General features: G+C 37.4%; 1 protein-coding gene across 1 annotated transcript in view; it reads right to left on the bottom strand.

The window, feature by feature from the left end:
* LOC140827353 (uncharacterized) overlaps positions 1–20,796 on the bottom strand; it is a 36,857-nt gene extending 16,061 nt beyond the window's left edge. The window contains exons 1-3 of the mRNA XM_073190004.1: positions 20,779–20,796; positions 20,546–20,683; positions 19,792–20,115 (exon numbers count right to left, since the gene is read on the bottom strand). Coding sequence (XP_073046105.1) covers positions 19,792–20,115; positions 20,546–20,683; positions 20,779–20,796 — 480 coding nt within the window. The remainder of the gene's footprint in view (positions 1–19,791; positions 20,116–20,545; positions 20,684–20,778) is intronic.
* Between the last annotated feature and the right edge of the window lie 2,498 nt (positions 20,797–23,294).

Below are 23,294 nucleotides of genomic sequence, written 5' to 3'. Positions count from 1 at the left end.
TGTTCAGATATTGATCAGATTATGTACTGAGTTGAGTATTGATCAGAACAGATTGTGTCTTGAGTTATTCACTGATACAGCGTATTCGATATTGTCATTTCAGATTTGATATGGACAGAGTTGAATACCAGACTTCGTCTTCGTCAGACAGGGACGACAAAGGTATAATTCATGTGATATTCGGGAAGCATAACTCAAATTAGATTAATTTGAGTTTCCCAATAAAATCACATACTAGATTATTGTTTATATTGTTACCTGATTATGCTTTGAATATAGAATTGTATTCAAGCAGGTAAGATAATTGTGATATTCAGTTATGAATATGATTATGCTTTGTTTACAGATTGTTATTCATTGCATTTAAGATAGGAAAGTCTTGACAGCCATTGTCAGACTTCTAGACGTTCGGTGTATCTCAGCTTAGGAGTAGCCATTACTCCTATTGCCAGCCGTCGATACAGCTCGGACCGAAGTCTAGGAATAAGATGTACAGTCGCCCCGAGTGGTTGGGTAGGTGACAGCCAGTGACGTCTTATTCACCCCGGGATCCCTAGAGTTATAGATTGAGTCGAGTCTAGATATGATTTGATTAGGACTGCATGCCTACATGGATGTGGCTCCTAGATCATGGGACCCATCGTTATTGCTTTCAGTTGTGCTAGCATGTTTTTATGATTTAGATTGTTTATATGCATGTTTATCTGATTTGAGTTGCATGCTTAATTTCATAGATTATGAGATATATTGTGTTTCTACATGACGGCATGTTTTATGAATTAGTTTAGTTATATACATGCTTACCATGTTTTATACTGGGATTTATTCTCACCGGAGTTATCCGGCTGTTGTCTTGTTTTGTATGTGTGCATGACAACGGGTGGGGCTGGATCAGGGTCGAGATGACGATGAGAGAAGATGAGTTAGCGTGGTGATTCCGGACTTGTAGCAGACTTGGTTTATTACTTGAATTTAGTAACTGAACCTTAGATTTAAGTTGTACAGTATTGTACCTTTATACTGAAATGTAGTTTTTATACAGACATGTATATTAATTAGATTCCATTACCTTCCGCATTTATATTTTAAAAAGAAAAATTTTTAGACCCTGTTTATCAGAACTGATAATTAAATCCCAACGATGATTAAGAAGATTATTAGCGTCCGGGTCCCCACAACAGGTGGTATCAGAGCCGATAGTTCCTTTAGACTTAGATTATCAGAACGATAGATCCTTTAGATCGAGATAGTCAGAGTTGATAGATCTTTTAGACTGAGATAGAAGAGAATGAGCGGGGTAGATTGAATTTTCTTTCCTTGCATGTGATTGCTAGCATGAGAATTATTTCAATGTTGACTACATTGTGTGTGCTAGCATGATTTACTGCTTTCCCTATTACATGTTGCTTGTTATCTGAGTTGATTGCAGCATATAATTACTAAGCCTGGATCAGAACCGAGTCTGAATCAGAGGTATATGATCAAAGGAGGGCTGAGACAGATTGTATAGAGTATGTACTGATTTGTTTGATATTCAGATATACCGCCTCGGAGAATTCCAGAAAGGGGTAGTACTTCTTTTGAACAGATAGATGCATCAGAAACTCAGATAGAAGCAAAGTTGGCAGAACTTCAGTTATTTCAGCCGCTGATGTTGAGTGGTATCGAGACATCGGAAGATTGTCAGAACTGGTTGGATGACATAGAAATACTATTTGACTTAATTGCTTGTACAGAGGAACAGAAAGTTAAATTGGTAAAAAGAAAAATTACCTTCCGCATTTATATGACATAGAAATACATAAGAAAAATTGCTTGTACAGAGGAACAGAAAGTTAAATTGGATGACATAGAAATACTATTTTATACAGACATGTATATTAATTAGATTCCATTACCTTCCGCATTTATATTTTAAAAAGAAAAATTTTTAGACCCTGTTTATCAGAACTGATAATTAAATCCCAACGATGATTAAGAAGATGATTAGCGTCCGGGTCCCCACAGAGAGGAAAGAAAATTAGAGGAAAGAGGCCAAAAAGAAAACATATATGGCCCAAAAAAGTGAGTTGAAACATATGTTGCACACACATGAACCACTTGTGTTGATTCTTTATAAAGAGATACTCTTTAACACAACTGATATAGCCGAGTCCCTTCCGAGCATTTTTGTTCCACTTTTGCAAGAATTTGACGATATATTTCCGGAGGAGCTACCTCAAGGACTACTACCATTGAGGGGGATTGAACACCAAATTGATTTGGTACCCGGGAGTGCATTGCCAAATTGCCCATCTTATAGGAGCAATTCGGAGGAGACTAAAGAGCTTCAACAGCAGGAAAGTGAGTTGTTAGAAAGAGGTTTTGTGCGTGAGTCCATGTCACCTTGTGTTGTACCTGTTTTACTAGTTTCTAAGAAAGATGGCTCATTGCGTATGTGTGTAGATTGTAGGGCAATCAATAACATAACCAATAAGTATAGGCATCCCATACCTAGACTAGATGATATGTTAGATGAGTTTCATGGTGCATGTATTTTTAGTAAAATTGACTTGAAGAGTGGTTATCACCAAATTAGAATGAGAGAAGGTGATGAGTGGAAAACTTCTTTTAAAACCAAGTACGGGTTGTATGAGTGGATGGTTATGTCTTTTGGCTTAACTAACGCTCCTAGCACCTTTATGAGGTTAATGAACCATGTCTTGCGTGCATACATTGGAAAATTTGTTGCGGTTTACTTTGATGATATCCTAGGGTATAGCAACGATTTGGATGAGCATGTTGACCACTTGAGACTTGTGCTAATCACACTATGGGCTGAAAACTTAAATGCTAACCTAAAGAAATGTGATTTTTGTACAAGCAAACTTTTCTTCCTTGGTTTTGTAGTAAGTACATAGGGGATACAAGTGGATGAAGATAAGGTAAGTGCTATTCGAGATTGGCCATCGCCTACTACTGTTGGTCAAGTCCGAAGTTTTCTTGGACTTGCAAGCTTCTATAGGAGGTTGTAAAGGATTTTATCACATTGGCAGCTCCGATGACGACGGCAATCAAGAAGAACGTTCCATTCCATTGGGGCGAGGAGCAAGAGAAGTCTTTTAATCTTATTAAGCAAAAATTAATAAATGCTCCTTTACTTGTTTACTTGATTTCTCTAATACCTTTGAAATTGAATGTGATGCTTCAGGTGTAGGTATTGGTTGATTCTTGATGCAAGGAGGTCGACCGGTGGCATACTTTAGCGAGAAACTCAATGGAGCCGCCTTGAATCCCACATATGATAAGGAGTTCTACGCACTTGTGAGGACTCTAGAGACGTGGCAGCACTACTTGATCCCTAAGGAGTTTGTGATTCATATGAATCATCAGTCTCTAAAGCACCTTAAGGAGCAACAAAAGCTGAACAAGCGGCATGCCAAGTGGGTGGCATTCATAGAGACATTCCCCTACATAATCAAATACAAACAAGGTAAGGAGAATGTGTTGCAAACTAGATTCTGGAGTTTGACAAAACATGAATCAATCGATTAAATCAACTGATACGCGCAAGCAAATTTGGCAACTGAACTTATCAACTGAAATCAGCTGATACAATGATACAAAGTAAACTGATCAGTTGGAACTGATCAGTTAAAACATTCAGACGAATGCCTTAAAGTCTCTCAACTGAAGATGTCTCGGGAAAGAATAAAGAAGACATAACAGATTACCAGAGCGCCGCACAACAACCAAGACTACTTAAAACAACGAATTCCGGACAAAGCAATCAAGACGCCGAATTACAATAAATGAAGCAAACAATATTGAAGGAATAATCAAGTGGAAACCAACGGATACAAAGATTCAAATTTATCTCAAGATTACCGTTGGAAAAGAAGAGTATAAATATGGCAGAAGAAAAAGAAGAAATAACGATCACTCAATCTTAAACTTGTTGTTACTCTGTTAAAATCTTAGCTCACTCTCATTTGAATTACTCGTAGCAATCAAGGCTACAATCTGAGCTTATTAGCACTCTGTAAAAGTTGTTAGATTCAATTGTTCTAATATCAGTTACGCATTGAGAATATTGTGTAGAACTAAGAGTTTCAGTTTTGGCAGTAGTAAGTCCAAACTGAAGTGGGTCTGTACAAGTGTTGTACTTGATCAAAGTCTTTTAGTGAATATCCTATCCTTGTGATAGAAGGGTTGATGTAGGAGTAATTAAATTCTCCGAACATCCAAAAACAACTCTTGCATATTTCTTTCAGTTTCGTATTCTATATTTCAGTCAGTTAATTTTCGCTACTACTCTAGTTTAACTGATTGTTATTGACCAACAAGATTCCAAAATTCAGTTTGTCACCAACATGAACTAAAATATTATTAAAGAACAATTTTAATTGTAAGTGTTTATTCAACCCCCCCTTCTAAACACTCTTGTTACGACAACCGATCCTATCAAGTGGTATCAGAGCGGTTGAATCTTGTTCTTGAATACTTCTGATCTATAAATCTGCTAGCATGACTTCATTCAATAAAATTCCTACGTTCTCAAGAGAAGTTTTCGATGACTGGAAAATCAGAATGCAGGCTCACTTAGCTGCACAAGATGATGACATGTGGTATGTCATAACAGACGGACTCATGAAGATTCTCAAAGCAAACACAGCAATTGCCATAACTGTAGGGGCACCACAGATAATTCAAAAGCCCAGAGAAGAGTGGACAACTGAGGACAAAAGAAAAGCCAATCTTGACAATGTGGCCAAAGATACTCTGTACAAAACACTGGACAAAGCAACATTCAACAAAATAAACATGCAAAACAACAAAAGAAATTTTCGAAAAGTTGATTCAGTTATATGAAAGAAATGACCAAACAAAAAAAAATAAACTCTCTGTTGCTGTTCAGAAATTTGACAATATCAAAATGAAGGTTAGAGAATCAATGAATGAGTATGATGAAAGGGTGAGCAGTATTGTAAATGAATTAAATGCACTTGGAAAGTGTATACAAACAAAGAAGTTGCACTGAAAGTGATGAGAGGCCTTCCAAAGAATGTGATGTCAAAAATATGGCCATGAGAGAGTCTAAAGACTTAAACCAGATCGAACTTCATGATCTATTCGCTGATTTAAAAGCTTATGAATTTGAATTGCAGAACAGAGAAGGAGAACCATCTACTCCTACAACTACAACTTCTTTAGCAGCTGTCAGAACTGAACCAACCAGTTCAGCCGAGAAATCTGCTGATCAGTTAAGCAATGATACTATGTCTTTATTCATCAAAACGTTTGGGAGGTTCATGAGAAAGAACCAAGGAAACTTTCAGAAGCAATACCAGAGAAATAATTCCAAAGAAGAAACAAATGCTTGCTACAATTGTGGCAAAACAGGTCATTACATTGCTGACTGTCCTAAACCTAAAAAGGACAGTCAAGGATCAACTGACAGAAGAAAGAAATCACATGAGCATAAGCGAAGACCCAGAGATGATAAGAAAATCTACAGAATGAAACATGAGGTTCTATTAGCTGAAGAGAACAAATCGAAATGGGCAGAAACTGATAGTGACGAATCAGAACTAGAAAGCTCATATAGCTCAAGTGATGAAGAGGAAGTCAAATGTCTAATGGCCAATGATACAGAAGCAGAATCTACAAGTCAACAGGTATTTGATTTTAGTTCAACTGATTTTACACGAGAAGAACTCATTTAACATTGCATGAAATGGTAAATGAGTACCAGAAACTTGCATCATCATTTGAGGAAATAAAGTCAAAGCAAAATGATCCCATGGACAATAAAACCAAAACTGATGAATCAGTTGATGGGTTGAGTCTAAAAAGGGAAATTGCTGAGTTAAAAGCAGAGAGAAAGAAAGATCAGTCGCTGATCCAGAAATTGATCCTTGAAAATTCAAAACAGATTGAACTCATTCAATCTTGGAATAAGTCGTCTACTGCACTGAATGAGATGCGGAATTCACAAAAATCAGTTTCTGATAAAGCTGGTTTAGGGTTCAGTAATCAAGGAGAAACGTTTTCAAATGATACTCAACCAAAGCTGACAAATGAACAAAGGGAAGTACATTCACTTTGTCAAATCAGCAGTGGTACAAGAACAAATTGAGTCCAGTAAACTGACTGAACAACCTACTGAGAAGTTGAACAAGGCTAGAAGATATGAGATTGGATATAGTCAAAAGCTTTCAATTGATTCACAAAGCGGGTCATCAAAAAGATTTCACAAAAACTATTCGAATGGCTATATCAATTACTATAACTGCAAGCCAATTCAGAAGAGATACAGATTGAACAATCAGTTGAATAAGACTAAACCACATACTGTATCATCTGTACACTACTCACCAAGCACACAAAAGCCGAGAAAGACCATTTGGAATACAGCTACTGGAAATTCAGTTAGACTAATCCAAGTATGGGTTCCAAAGGGACTAATAAGTTTTGGACCCAAATAGATATGGGTACCAAATCATATTATGTGTGTGCTTCCAGGTAACAGGTACAAATAAAAATTCAATATGGTATTGGACAGCGGTTGCTCACGACATATGACAGGAGATGCAAATATGCTATCTCAACTGACCAAATATAGAGGTCCAAACATCAGTTTCGGAGATAATTCCAAAGGTAAAACCGTGGGTAAGGGTAAGCTTATCCATGGTAACTTTACTATTAAAGATGTTTTATTAGTAGAGAATCTGAGGTATAACTTGATTAGCATCAGTCAGTTATGCGACAATGGATTCTCGGTACAATTTGATAAAAACTCATGCTCAGTTAAAACATCAACTGATGAAATCATACTAACTGGCAAACGATGTGGAAACACATATAAAGTCAGTTGGAATGAACAGCCTCATGCACCAGTATGCTTTATTGCTTCAAAATCATCTCAAAACTGGTTGTGGCATAAAAGGTTAAATCATCTAAACTTTAAATCCATTGCATATCTGAGTAAACATGAACTTGTAACTGGTTTGCCCAAAATAAATTTTTCAAAAGAAAAACTTTGCTCAGCATGTCAGTATGGAAAACAAGTACGATCTTCTTTCAAAAACAAGGGCTGTAAATCTTCGTCCCGATGCTTAGAACTATTGAACATGGATCTCTTTGGTCCAATACCAGTCATGAGCTTAGGGGGAATGAAATACACCTTGGTGGTCGTAGATGATTTTTCAAGATTTACTTGGGTTATCTTTCTCAAATCCAAAGACCATACGGCTGCACAACTGATTAAACTCTTTAAAAGACTTTTAAATGAAAAATCAGTTGGAATTGATCGAATCAGATCTGTTCGAGGAACTGAATTCATAAATCAAACACTTTCAAGCTTTCTAGAAAATGCTAGAGTCAAGCATGAGCTCTCAGCAACAAGAACTTCTCAGCAAAACGGTGTAGCTGAGAGAAGAAATCGAACCCTTAAAGAAGCTGCTAGAAAAATGCTTGCTGATTCTGGTATTTCTTAAAGATTTTGGGCAGAAGCATTAAACACTGCATGTTATACTCAGAACAGATCAATGATTAATAAGAATCATATGAAAACACCATATGAGATCTGGCATGGAAGAAAATGTATAATCACTTATTTCAAAATATTCGGCTGTAGATGTTTTATTCATGATAATGGTAAAAATTACTTAAAAACATTCGATGCCAAATCTGCAGAAGGAATATTCCTTGGATATTCATCAGTTAGTATAGCTTATAGAGTCTTCAATAAGAAAACTTTAAATGTTGAAGAATCTGTGCATGTTGATTTTGATGAAACTGTACTAACTGATAAGCCAACTGATCAAGTTGAGCTAGCTGATCGATTTACAGATATCAGATTGGAAGATGATGACAAAGATGAAAGTCATAATGATCAAAACATTTTTCAAACACCAGAACCAGAGATATTTGATCAATTAAATGAGCAGGAAGTCAATGCTGACAATCAGTTATTAAAGCAAACTGATAAAATTCAAATACCAGCTGACGAGGCATCAACTGAAGCTGAAAACTGCATTCAGTTACCAACTGAAGAAGTTGCTGATGCAACAAATACAGAGTATAGATGGAGAAAATCACATCCACCACAACTGGTAATAGGAAATCCATCTGACCCAGTAAGAACTCGCAATCAAATGTTAAATTTATTTATTCATTCAGCCTTTGTCTCACAAATGGAACCAAAGAAAACTGATGAATCTCTTGCTGATACTAACTGGGTAAATGCTATGCAAGAAGAGCTGAATCAGTTCACTCACAATAACGTCTGGAAATTAGTTCCAAGACCAACTTGAAAAACCATTATAGGTACAAAATGGGTGTACAAGAATAAACTAAACGAGGACGGTTCAGTTATACGCAAAGACTAGTAGCACAAGGATATAGGCAAGACGAAGGAATTGACTACGATGAGACGTATGCTCCAGTTGCAAGATTGGAAGCAATCAGAATATTTCTTGCTTATGCATCTCACAAAAACTTCAAAGTTTACCAGATGGATGTGAAGAGTGCATTCCTAAACGGTCAGTTACAAGAAGAAGTATATGTTGAACAACCTCCAGGTTTTGTAAATCACAAACTTCCTGATCATGTATACTATTTGAACAAAGCATTATATGGTCTTAAACAAGCTCCCAGGACTTGGTACGAAACTCTTTCAAAATTCCTAACTGAACATGACTTTACAGTCGGATCAATTGATAAGACCTTGTTCAAATTTACTAAAAATAATCATATTCTATTAGTTCAAATTTATGTTGATGACATAATATTTGGGTCAACTAACCCCAAATTGTGCGAAAAATTTTCTAAGTTAATGCAGGACAAATTCGAAATGAGTATGATGGGTGAACTGACATTTTTTCTTGCACTGCAAGTGAAGCAACTGGAAACTGGTATATTCATTAGTCAAAAAATATATACAAAGGAGTTGCTAAAGAAATTTGGTATGGAATCATGCTCAGCTGCAACTACTCCCATGAGCTCATCAGTTAAACTAGATACTGACGAAGGGGGAATATCAGTAGAGGCGACATTATATAGAGGATTAATAGGTTCATTGTTGTACCTAACAGCCAGTCGACCTGATATTGTTTTTGCTGTCTGTATGTGTGCCAGATTTCAAGCAAATCCTAAGCAATCACATCTCTCAGCTGCTAAAAGAATTCTGAGATATCTTAAGGACACGCAAAATGTTGGGCTATGGTATTCCAAAGACTCCACCTTCAATTTAGTTGGATATTCAGACGTAGATTATGCAGGATGTAAGCTTGATCGCAAATGTACAAGTGGATCTTGTCAGTTCTTAGGAGACAGACTGATCTCTTGGTTCAGCAAGAAGCAGACATCCATAGCTACCTCAACAACAAAAGCAGAATATCTTGCTGCTGGTAGTTGTTGTGCACAACTGATCTGGATTCAGCAACAACTGAAGGATTATGGAGTAACGTCAACTGAATCGCCCATATTTTGTGATAATACCAGGACAATTGCCATCACTTATAATCCAGTTCTTCACTCAAGGACCAAGCATATAGATGTCAAGCATCACTTCATTAGGGATCATGCATTAAAGAAGGATATTCGACTAGAATATATTTCAACTGAACAACAAGCAGATGACATCTTTACAAAACCATTACCCGAGGCTAAGTTTTCTTACTTTCGAAATATTCTTGGTTTAATTGATTTATCTTATAAATTATTAGTAATATTGCTTCATTAAAAGAATTATATGCAGAAAATAAGAACACAACAAATTGAAAATAACACTTCATTAAGAATACCAACGTTCCCATTTTACAGAAGATATCATGGAATCATATGAATCTAGCCACGCCCTAACCCAATCATTTAACTCATAAATTAGAACTCTAGCAAATGCCCTAGATTTCGAAATATTATCAACAACATGCCATTCCTTCAATAGCATCGCCTCCAAAAGACATTTCTCTTCAACCAAATCCCTAACATGTCTAACTTCAAAACGTTCAAGGTATTTCAGTGCTCTTGCCTCCTGAGCACGAGTAGGAATAGCACCATGTTCACTCACCTTCTTCAACTCATGAATCTTTTCCCATGTTGACATCACCTTCTGAAAAACATATATCTCCATCTTTCTCTTGATATTTTTTAAACGAGGGGTTGACTGCTCAGTAACATGAACATGAGTGCTGTTGCATGCATCAGAATCAGACATATTGAAATATTTTTAAATTGATATTGCATCATATTTTTATCACTATCATCTTATTTATAGGAAAATGAGGTTGGAGAAGCTGAAGAGTCTCAAGTCAATTAATGCGTCTTTCACATTTACCAAGGACTTTAAGTTATCAGTTGTTCATTGTCAACTGACACCAATTTGAATTCTGTTAATAGTTGTTTAAATAGTCCCAGTTCATGATCAACATATGACAGTTAGTTTCTCATCAGTTCATTTGTTTACATATCACAACTGATGAAATATATTATTTGCAGAAAAATAGAGTTAAAATCAGATAAATATTTCATTACTAATAAATGTTGGTTTGGATTACATCATCATACTTCTTCTCCACAACAATTATCCAAAATTTCATCCAAACAGATAGAGAAGAAGGAGCAGTCATGAGAAAGCTGTGAGAATGAGCTATGCGCCTCAGGATCTTCAATTCCTTGCGGAGCATCAGCTGATACATGTGATCGTCCTTGAAGACGTCCACCCACACAGCAATATTCAAGTGCTTTCGAACTTGATTCAGTTCTGCCACCAATTCAGGAGTGATGGCCACTCCAGAGTTGTATAAGAGCTCAAGCTCCTGTAATCGCTCCCAGTAATGCAGACTTTCATAGAAGACTTCATCTTCTATCTCGGCCTTCCTGGCCTCCACAAAAAAGGGAGAAAGACTTGAGTCAACTGTATCAGACATTTTTTAATATTTTGGATGATATGTATTAAACTAATTGAGCCATTTCTATTTATAGCAGAATATCAAGAAAGCTGAAGATTCATCAACGTTTCAGCAAAACCAATAACCTCTCTGACTCTTAAAATTATTTTGTAGCACAACTTTAATTATTATATGCACCAATCTAGGAGAAATGTCAGTTTTTAAAGAAGTTAACTGGAAGACAATCGTTTGAGAATTCTCAACTGACTTGAATCAGTTTCCAACTGATCGTTCAGTTTGAAAATTTTACAAATCTTCTCACATAAGTTAACCAATTAAAAACTTATTATATTCCAAATCAAATGACGTGACTAAATTTTTATGACGTGGCATATTTTAAAACCGCTCATTATTATATACACACGATTACAGCACACGTGCACACATTTTTATTCAAAATTTTTTCCTGGTTGACACGTGTCCAGAATTTGAACATTCACGAACAAAAGCATTTTGCTCGCGTCATTTCAGTTCTATTCTTCACAATTACAATCAGTTTCTAAGAGTATACAAATTTCAGAACTTATTCTCTTCAATTTGCAGATCACTACACTTTCTGAAATGGCAAACGAGATCCCAGCCCATATTTTGATGCGATGATCATCAATTTTAACTCAGTTCTATCGATTCAAGAAGCAGACGTTAAGAATGTATTTCTAAAGCTTGAGTCGGCAGGTCTCAGGATGTTCTCAGGACAATCTTCTCAGAAGATATACCTCAAGGAGGTCAATGAATTCTATCGGAAGGGATTTATCACTGCTAATGACACTATCTCTGTGACTATCAATGATCAGTTGCTACTCCTTTCTGAAGAAGCTTTCGGAGAAATCTTCTCTCTGCCAACTGATGGTTATGTCAGCTTTTCTGAAGTAAAAACTCAGGATATTGAAGAAATGCAGTCTCGATTATCTGCTGATGGACTGAAAATCAAGGTTTCCGATCCAAAGAAGGAACTGAAACCAGAAATTCAGTTGTTAGCTGATATCGTGGCAAAGGGAATATTAGCAAAAGCCGGTTCTTATGCTGCTCTTACACTCGAAAAATTCCAGGTAATGACCATAATCATGGGTGAAAAGAAAGCAAATTGGAGATATATTCTTTTTAACATATTGAAGAATATGCTCAAGTCATCCAAACAGTCATGTGGCTTTTCAATCCAAATCAGTTATCTTTTGAAACTGAAGGGTTTGGTAGCTGAAAATGCTGAAACATCATCAAAATTCAAGGTCTTTACTGCCAAAAACACCTTGCCATCAAAAACCAAACTAGAGGTTGAGCCATCACCAGTCAAGAAGACCAAACCAGGAAAAAGGAAACTGATTCTCAGTGAATCAGATTCAGGGAAAACTCCTTCCCCTAAGCTTGTCAAGAGACCAAGGACTCAAAGAACCAAACAAATAACAACAATGGAAGTCATTCCACCTGAGAAAATTATTCAATCCGCTGCTCAACAGCCCATTCAAGCTATCCCTTTGCAAGTAGTCTCACCTGATGATTCAGTTACCAAAGCAAAGACACCAGCTAAGGTAAGAGCTCCCTTGACTCTTGTAAATCGCCCTACCATCCTGCCTAGAGCCAGATCTAAAAGAGTAATATTAAGGGAACCAGTGCACTCCACACATTCTGGAATGGATATTCCTCACATTCTCTCAACTGACAAAGGAAAAGGCAAGCTGGTTGAAGAACCCCGGCCATCCAATGTCATTCAAACACACATTGACCTAATTTGGGAACAAGTCAATGCATTTGCCACATCACAATTAAAATCTTTTGATTGTTGGAAAAGCTTCAGAACAGAAATCTTTGCCAAAGAACTGAAGCATAGATCTCAACTGAAAATGTTCATCAAGCTAGAAGCGATTGTGATGAAAGTAGTCAAAGCTGCTACAATTCCACAGGCATTAGAAAGGCAGAAATATTTCTTTGATCAGATTCGCGTCAAAAAGTTAACAAGAATGGTAGCAAATCTGAAGTCCAACTACAATCCAACAAGTCCAACTGCATACAATGATAGAGCTGTGTTCACTCAACTGGATACAGATCTTAGTAGTCTGCAGAGTTAAATCATATTTTGGGAAGAAGATCAGGAACTAGTTCTTCATGACAAACCCCCCAACTCAAATACTGAAAAAGATTTATCCTCCTCTCCACAAAAAGAACCATCTCCACAACAGGCAACTGAAAAGCCAGTTCAGGGAATACCTCGATCCTCACAGACAAAACATCAGCTATATTCTGAAGCAGAACTATCATTGGCAAACATTGATGAAATCATTCAAGCTGTTACCTTGGAACCTCAGCTAGAGGGAATACAATATGACTCAGTTAGCCATTCAGCTGAATAACCAGAGCAAGACATTAAGATATCATCTGAAACACCAGCTGAGTAACTTATTGCTGAAAAACTTATATCTGCTCAAACTGAAGTGCCAAACCAAACTTCAGAAAAAGAAATAACTGAATCGGAAAAAGCTCAAACTGAAGCACCAGTTCAGCTAGAAAGTTCTGCTGAACAAGATATTCAAACTGATGAACAAGCAAAACCCTCAGAACAAGAAACTGCTGAACATGTAGAAGGTCAGTTGCTCACCGAATCACAGGAGCAAGAACAATGTTCAGTTAATTCTCCACAGGAGGCCCCTATGTATGAACCATCCATCTCCATCATTAAGCCAGACAGTCCATTTCTTGATCAAAACCAACGTTCATCATCTCAAATTCAAGAAAATATTCCAGCTCAGCCTATGGCTGGAACAATGGAAACTAATCAAGCATTAGTTCTTTTTGGACAAACATTGAAGCATTCAGAAACGCCCAGTCAGCGACCTCCAATTCAATCCACAGAAATGGATGTTGTTCTTGAAGAAATCCAGAACATACAGTACAATATGCAGCAGATGCTCGCTGAAATCAAGAAAATTGAATTAGAACAACTGTCTCATACTGTCAAATTAGATTCTTTGACTGAATTTGACTCGGCAAAACTAAACGCTCTTCAAGCCAACATGGATTCTCTTAGCAAAACTGTGCGTGAAATAAAGAAGAGGCTAGTTAACTCACTCTTTACAACTCAGGATGTAACCAGTCAGAGAGTTGAGCGACTGGAAACCTCTATTTCAAATCAAATAGAATTGCTACAGACCTCCCTCACAACTGTTGCCTCAAGTATCTCATCAGATGTACAACTTCTTTCCATTGACGTTCGAAAGTTATCAGACAAAATGGAGTTGTTTGACAAAAAGGGAGAAGAACAGCAGCTGAAGAAGAATTAATCAGATTATCTGAAGAAAAATTAATCAGATTATTAGAATCAACTGATATTATATTCTCAGATTTTATGTTATCTACAAGGAATCCAGTTATTTTATGATTCAGTTGCGTAATCTATTATCTACAAAGAGCTCAGTTATTCGATCTTAAATCACTTGGTTTTGTTAAACACCACAAAGAGGGAAATTGTTGGAAACTAGATTCTGGAGTTTGACAAAACATGAATCAATCGATTAAATCAACTGATACGCGCAAGCAAATTCGGCAACTGAACTTATCAACTGAAATCAGCTGATACAATGATACAAAGTAAACTGATCAGTTGGAACTGATCAGTTAAAACATTCAGCCGAATGCCTTAAAGTCTCTCAACTGAAGATGTCTCGGGAAAGAACAAAGAAGACATAAAAGATTACAAGAGCGCCGTACAAAAACCAAGACTACTTAAAACAACGCATTCCGGACAAAGCAATCAAGACGCCGAATTACAATAAATGAAGCAAACAATATTGAAGGAATAATCAAGTGGAAACCAACGGATACAAAGATTCAAATTTATCTCAAGATTACCGTTTGAAAAGAAGAGTATAAATATGGCAGAAGAAAAAGAAGAAATAACGATCACTCAATCTTAAACTTGCTGTTACTCTGTCAAAATCATAGCTTACTCTCATTTGAATTACTCGTAACAATCAATGCTACAATCTGAGCTTATTAGCACTCTGTAAAAGTTGTTAGATTCAATTGTGCTAATACCAGTTACGCACTGAGAATATTGTGTAGAACTAAGAGTTTCAGTTTTGGCAGTAGTAGGTCCAAATTGAAGTGGGTATGTACAAGTGTTGTACTTGATCAAAGTCTTTTAGTGAATATCATATCCTTGTGATAGAAGGGGTGACGTAGGAGTAATTAAATTCTCTGAACATCCAGAAACATCTCTTGCATATTTCTTTCAGTTTTGTATTCTATCTTTCAGTCAGTTAATTTCCGCAACTACTCTAGTTTAACTGATTGTTATTGACCAACAAGATTCGAAGATTCAGTTTGTCACCAAACTGAACTCAAATATTATTAAAGAACAATTTTAATTGTAAGTGTTTATTCAACCCCCCCTTCTAAACACTCTTGTTACGACAACCGATCCTATCAGAATGTAGTGGCCGACGCACTTTCACGGAGGTATGTACATTAGAATCTAAGATTTTGGGGTTTGAGCATGTGAAATAATTGTATGTGTTAGATGAGGATTTTCATAGTGTGTTTGAAACTTGTATGCATGGTCCACATGGAAAATTGTACTTGCATAATGGTTTCTTGTTTAAAGAAGATAGGTTGTGCATCACTAGATCATCCATTCGTGAATTACTTGTTAGGGTGGCACATGGGGGTGGTTTGATGGGACATTTTGGTGTGGCTAACACTTTAAGTGCATTGCATTAACATTTCTATTGGCCACACATGAAACGTGATGTTGAGCGTGTTTGTGAAAAGTTCATAACTTGTAGGCAGGCTAAGTTTAGAACACAACCACATGAATTGTATACACCACTTCCTGTCCCTAGTGAACCTTGGTTTGATATTTCTATGGATTTTGTTTTGGGGTTGCCTAGGACAAAGAAGGGGAGGGATTCAATATTTATTGTTGTTGATAGATTTTCAAAGATGGCGCATTTTATTGCTTCTCAAAAAACTGATGATGCATCTAATATTGTGGATTTCTTTAGAGAGGTCGTTAGGTTTTTTGGCATACCTATGACTATTGTTTCTAATCGCAATGTTAAATTCTTGAGTTACTTCTGGAAGACTTTATGAGCTAAACTTGGCACAAAATTGTTGTTTTCTACTACTTGTCATCCTCAAACGGATGGACAAACTGAAGTTGTTAATAGAACGTTAGAAACACTTTTGCGTGCTATACTTGAGAAAAATTTAAAGAATTGGGTAGATTGTTTACCATTTGTTGAGTTTGCTTATAATCTTTGTGTGCATTCTACTACAAAATACTCGCCATTTGAAATTGTATATGGTTTTAATCCTTTGACTCCATTGGATTTGATGTCTCTACCTATGAGTGAAAGGTTAAACATGGACGACAAAAAGAAGGCTGAATTTGTTAGGGGGTTGCAGGAAAAGGCCAAGGCCAACATTGAACGAAAAATGAGCAATATGCCAAGCAAGCCAACAAGGGAAAGAAGAAGGTGGTATTTGAGAAGGGAGATTGGGTGTGGCTAAACTTGCGGAAGGAAAGGTTCCCCGATAAGAGACGTTCAAAGCTATAGAGGTGATGGACCATTTCAAGTCCTTGAAAGGATCAATGACAACGCCTACAAACTCGATCTACCAGGTGAGTATAATGTGAGTTCTACTTTTAATGTTAGTGACTTGTCATTGTTTGATGTAGGTGACGAACTAGATTTGAGGACAAATCCTTTTCAAGAAGGGGAGAATGATGCAAACACGGATGTGCAAGCCCCAAGGAAAGAATGGGATTCCTTACAGTTGCCAGAGGGACCAATCACGAGGGGACAACTGAAGAGATTCAAGGAAGCATTGCAGGGGCTTATGAGCAAGGATGAAGGACTTACAAGCAATGTGCAAAGCGCTGAAGGGTTCGTGATGCAGGGGAGTAAGTTTGGGAGCCAAAGGAACATTATTCAAGTGATAGATGAAGAGGAGTCCAGAAGCATCGGTGCCCAAGCGGCCAAAGATTACAGCCCGAGCGCCACACTAACTGTCCGAGGAGAAAAATTTCAGAACGCCTCGCGCCCGAGCGGTCACATTCTATCGCCCGAGCGCGAGTAGTACACAACCCTCGGCTCTCGAGCGGTCAAATTCTACCGCCCGAGCGCGAGACATTTTTGAGAAATTATTTATTTCCTTGATTAGAGTCCGAATTATTTTGGCAACTAGATATTGTTATCTTTTGAGCATGTGAAAGATATTGCACGAAATTTTTAATACAATTCAGATCATTATTGATAGTTTATCAAACTTGTGAGATTTTTCTCTCAAACTTTTTCAAAGCTCCGCTTTGTGTTCATCAAAAATCAAACTTTTCAAGGATTTATTCTTGTGGCGTTTGTCGATTAATTTCATACAGATTGTCAGGGAAAAGTTCTTTGAAGGTTCGTCTGCTTCTCAATTGTTTTAATCGTGAATATTTGTTGCTAAGTTTTGTAATTTAGAGTTGTATATCACAAACCCATACTTGAGTCAAAAGATCGTGACAACATGAATTCTTTGTTCATTATTGAATTGAGGGCGCGATTCTTATTTAATCGTGTTTGTTATTCTTTCGCACGAGGATTCATATCAAATCCATCCCATGTAGTGATAGAACCAGCTGGAAGGTCTAGAAGCCACCCCATAGCTTTTCCTTGCAGGGAGAATGGGAATAGTCTGAGTCGAATGGCATCACTACTCACCCCATTGCACTTGATTATATCACAGATCGGCAGAAAATTCTCTAGAAGTGCATTGGGATCTTCAGAGGGCGATCCTCCGAATTTGACTTGGAGTTGAATCATCTGGATGATGGTCGGCTTAAGTTCAAATGTATTCTCTTGAATTGTAGGGACAATACTAGAGCCATAACCACCAAACGCTGGTCGATGAAGCTCCATTAAAGTACGATCATCCTCTTCTCCGGCCATATCTTCAAATTCTAGTTTAAGGTCTATTTCAGATTCCTCTTCAGATTCGAATTCAAGAGCCAAGTTGTTGTTTCTTCGAGCTCTACGGATGCGGCATAGAGTGCTTTCAATCTCTAGATCGAGTGGCGCTAGATTTTTGAAGCCATGAGCACGGCTCATATAACAGGAGCTAAACTCCTGAAATCAAAATTCAAGTGCACAATTCAAGCTTCTAAAGAGTGTACAAATCTGAATCAAAATTAATTAAAATACCAAAGATTTAAAAATTAAAATAAAAACATAAGAATAAATGCCTAGTCTCACATTAATAATTTATCCTATTATTAAACAGATATTCCCCGGCAACGGCGCCAGAAAATTGACCGGTAAATTCGGTTGGGAATAAATCTAGCAAGCAGACTATGTCAAGTTATAGTAAATGGACGATGAGTCCAAGTATCGATCCCACAGAGCCTATTATTTAAGTACTAAGATTTAAATTATTCGATTTAATCTAAGCAAACGATAACAAGGGATTTGGAGATAATTTAAACTAATTAAATTAAACTAAATTATGCTAAATTAATAACTAAGATCAAATTTGCAGAACAGGTTGGAACTTGGAGATTTTCAATTTCAACAAAATGACCGGGAACACACAACAGTACCAAACCTTGATTATTGTCGCGCATCGGAATTATTTAACCACAGATTATTCGATGTTACAATGAAATTCTCTAATTTAACAATAAATCTATTTCTAGAATTTATAATCTTATTTTAATTTAACAGTCCAATTATTTCTAATTGTTTTAATTAAACAAATATGCATTATTTAACGATGGAATCACAGATGTGGCCTAAAATCGCACATTGAAACCGAATACTATTTCTAGTCAGTTTAAACGTGTGTTGATTAATATTGTTGAAGCTAAATACTATCTATTCCCTTTCAAGTCAAGATCAAACAACGGACATGCAAATAATTGGCCAAATTAAATGCAAGTAAATTACGCAAACATTAATCAATAGAAAAAAATAATTCATGAATCAAATAATCCAGTGAATGAATAAAATCAATAGTTTGTCTCTATCGTGGTCCCGATCACAAAGCTACTCCATAAATTCGAAACTAGAAGAAAACCTAATATTCGAATTCATGACTGAAATTAATAAAATAAAGGAGGAGATAATCTCAGCGATGGATCGCGAATCTTGCGTGTGAAGTGCGTTTTCTTCCCCTTTTTCTCCCAAGCCCTAGCCGTCTTCAAAGTGTCAAAAGTCTCAAAACAAGTCCCCAATATCTTAGATTTTCCTTTTCTATATTTTTCTTCCAAAAAGCCCAGCCAAACATGTTATTTTCGAGCCCATAATTAATATCTTCCCAAAACTTCCAAAAATCTGCACCAAATCTTAAACTGATATCAAAGGGCACGGACTCCGCGTATACGTTAGGCAGGGTCTGTTCCTCTTCCCTACAAAATTCTGTCCGGAAAACCATAGACACGGACCCTGTGTAAGGATCCAGAGTAGGGTCTATGTAGACTTTGTAATTTTCATTCTCGGAAGATAATGGACATGGACCCCGGGTACAGGTCCGGAGTGGGGTCCCTGTAGACTCTGTAGTTTTCTTCTTTGGGCTTCTATGACGCGGATCCTTACACGGAGTTCGTGTAGGGGTCTGTGTTAGCTCTTTGTGCTATTTCCTATTTTTCCTGGTGTTTCTGACATGGCATTGCGAAGCTTAACTTTCTTTCCCTTTCGTTGGCTTTTATCACTTCTTGGTCAAACCTGAAAATAGCAATAATAAAACGAATTAAGCGCATCGGAATAAAAATGCTAGATAAGCACGAATGCGACCAAATAAAGTCCCTAAAATGCTATAGAATTTGTGCTTATCATTAACATATCACCAGTAAAAAAGAAAGTATTGCCAAGATGGAAAACAAACGTACCAGTAACATGATTGACAGCTGACCATCATCTCCCATAACCTGTAACTCAAAAGGACCCTCAATTTTAAAACTATCAATTACAACCTCTGACCCAATTTTTTTAACCAAAGACCCAAAGTCTGATAATAATTTCTTCTTTATCACCCCAAATTTCTTCCATTCTGAAGGCTGATCATGCATCTTCAGAATAATTTCACTCTTCGCAACTCGAACACGAAACTCATATCTCTGAACTATATCATACTTGGCTTTCTTTACTTTCAATTCTGATAGAATATCCTCCAATGCCCATCTCTCTTTCTGAGCAATGACGTTCAAAACATTCTGAAATTAAACAACAAAAATAGTAATTAACCGGCAGTAAGGAATCAGAAATTCGATCATATTCCCAATCTTGAATTGAATGTAGATATCCTCACATCCGCATTCAATTAAACATTTTCGTCACACAATATCTCATCAACTTATTATCAATAACAGTAGTAACAATAAAGAGTGGATCAAATAAAAATATATACCAAGAATCTCACACTAGGACAGACCAGCAGGGATCCATTGGAGTCATACGAAAATCATTTCCTTTAAAGTGTTTCACCACCAAACTTCAAAACTACACAAAAAATATCCCCAAACAAATTCCATAGTTTGAATAATATAGCTAGTTTAAGAAGTAACTAGAGGTAAAGAAACTGAATCAGTAGGAGCAATTATCATGAAGAAATGAAGAGATATACATTCAAAATTTTACAGTAACTTGTAAAAAATGAGTGGGTTGAGGGCTCAGCTCTGATTCAGAGACGGCAGTTACTTTGGGGAAGAGGAAGTGGGAGAGATTGAAGGGTAGTGGCGGATAGATGATTGATGAGTGAATCCTCGGAAGGGTTTGCAACGGCTGTGAGTATGTGAGTATACACAAGTCTATGAATATCTGGATCTTTTGAATTTAAATCATAACTGATATTTATAGGAAATAATTCTCATGATTACCTTGTTTTCAATGCCCATTTACTAATTATAGTAAGATGGATGCCCATACCATATTTCTGAAAAAAAATTTGACATGCCAAACCTCAGTGATTCTGATGGTAATGATTGCCAAGAATAAAGTATCACATACTGACTCACTTGAGTAAGATGCTACTTTCTAGGTAGCCCGGGTGGAAAGCCACCACCCGGGAACTTGTATAAAAGCTAGGGCTTCTGGTATCCCGGGGTGAGAAATGACATACACGGCTACTGACGAGCTCTTCCTGTAGGCATAACCAGATTTGGGCTATCCATTTAATATCACGGGCCATCCATGACTCGGGCTCTTCTGGGGGTATCACCACCCCTCCCTTAAATAGTCGGGCTAGAGTCCTACTAGTTGTCCCGATAAGTCATGGTTGGACTTCAAATGGAAAGATAATCAATTCTTATAAAAGGATCGGAGCTTCATGCCTCTTGGACATGAGATAAAGTGCAGGGGCCTCATGTCTCCCGGGCTTTGAGATATAATGTCAGAGCCTCATGTCTCCCGGGCTTAGAATATATTTGTCATTTAGTATTCTCAGTCAGTAGTGCTGATGTCATAATGACATGTGCCCTAGAATCTGAACGGTCCAAAACGCTTCGAATTCCGAGCATGCGAACAGTCTGAGTCACCTTGATTTTCGAGCATGTCCTTTCATCTACCCGCACAATTTCCAAGACGCTTCTTGATCGTCCGATTTATCTTTAGATGAACGGTTAAGATCATTCTCCTTTGCTTATATAAAACGACGAACCCCCTTCATTTGTTACTTTCTTTGCTCTCAAATTCTTTCTGCAAAAACTCCTTCATACCTTCGGCGAGCTGCATTCTGGTTCCGATGATTCCAAACTTTCGATCATCCTACCATCAAATCATAAGTTTTCATCTTCATTTTCCTCTTAAAATGTTCAATTCCACTTCTTCCAACTCTGGGAAAATGCGCGTGGCTCATCTGATTATGAGCCTACCACGATGCCTCTGATTTACCTCCTTCTCCTTCTCCCTCCCCAAAACTTTTTTTTACCCACCTTTCTTTAAAACCCAAAACCCTAAAGTCCAAACCTTCTTCTGTTGGCCCGTCTCGAGCTCCGAAAAGGGCAAGGGGAAGGGCCAATCCCGTGCTTCCAGCCCTTCTCATTCTGTAATGACCCGAATATTTGTTTTGAATGAAGTATTAATTAAGAGATAATTAATGAGTTGTTAATTAAGTTTTAAAGAATTGATAATTCGGGATTAAGCTGTTGGTATCCACCGGATTTTAAATGGATAACCCGACCTACTTTGGATTACATTATCTCGAGAAATCCAACTAGACCAATGAGATTCTGACATGTGGCAGATAAGATTGGTTCAGATTTTCTGAAATAGTCCGGATGCAGCCTATAAATGGAAGCTGATTCTTTTGTTTCTTTCACCGCATTCTTCAGAGAGAGTTCAAGTTATACCATAGTTTCTAGTCAGTTTCTAGGGCACTTTGGTGTCGGGAAGTTTCGGAGCTAGTGTCGACTCGAGGAGGGTCGGTGAACTGAGATCGAGACATTATCAGCGGGCCGACGACGGACGTAGGTATAATCCTAAATCCTTAGATAGTGATTTAGGGATCATTAGGGAGATCATTGTAGCATGTTTGATCTGGTTTGTTAGTGATTTCATTACGTTGGTATTGTCTAGTTCAGAGCTTTCTGTCAGATTGTTTTAGTGAGGTACGTGATGTACTGACTGAGATATCCAAGCGTAGTATACACACTTATATGCTGCATATTTATCTGTTGCATGATACATGTTTTACTGCTTTGGCATATTATGCATGACATATCATGTTGAGCCTGATATCTTTTGAGATATACCTCGTTTGTTGGGGCCGCTCAGCCCTATTCTGTATTGTGGACGATGGGGCATCGAGAGCTACAGTGTCCGACGGGACACGCGGGCTCTGATGACCTGGACATTGCAGGTCCACGTCTTGATGATGAGTGTGGGAGCCAAAACATGCCTAGGGCAGATCAGAGACTACACACTCAGGCACCTCTAGACTGAGCATGAGATTCTTGATTTGATCCTTGATATCCGAGCATATTGCATTTTGCATGCATCATATCAGTTTGTATACTCGTACATTCTCGTATTGGGCGATTGTCGCTCACGTCCTTGTTTTCATCTTGGGCACCCCATTCCATGGGGCAGGTCTTAGGTTGGACGGTTCGGACAACCAGGGCAGTGGCTAGAGCATTTGGGTTTTCGGTGGTGATCCAGTGGAGGTTTTCTGTGGTTTATCGTTTTCTCGTTCAGAATCATGTGTTTTTTATGGTTGTATTAATGTTTAAGACTGCTATTATTGTTTTGTTTTCATTTGGGTTGTAAGATGATTAAATATTTGGTTTCCGCTGTTTAATTTTGGTTATTAAGTTTAATGTTGCATGTTTATTAGTCTGTTTAGTAGTGGCTCGGGTAAGGGCGCTACACATTCTGAGATTCTAGGAGCCCTTGGTTT

This window comes from Primulina eburnea, chromosome 3 (assembly GCF_022965805.1).
Source record: "Primulina eburnea isolate SZY01 chromosome 3, ASM2296580v1, whole genome shotgun sequence".
Lineage (NCBI taxonomy): Eukaryota > Viridiplantae > Streptophyta > Magnoliopsida > Lamiales > Gesneriaceae > Primulina > Primulina eburnea.
This window is presented reverse-complemented; position numbering and strand designations above follow the sequence as displayed.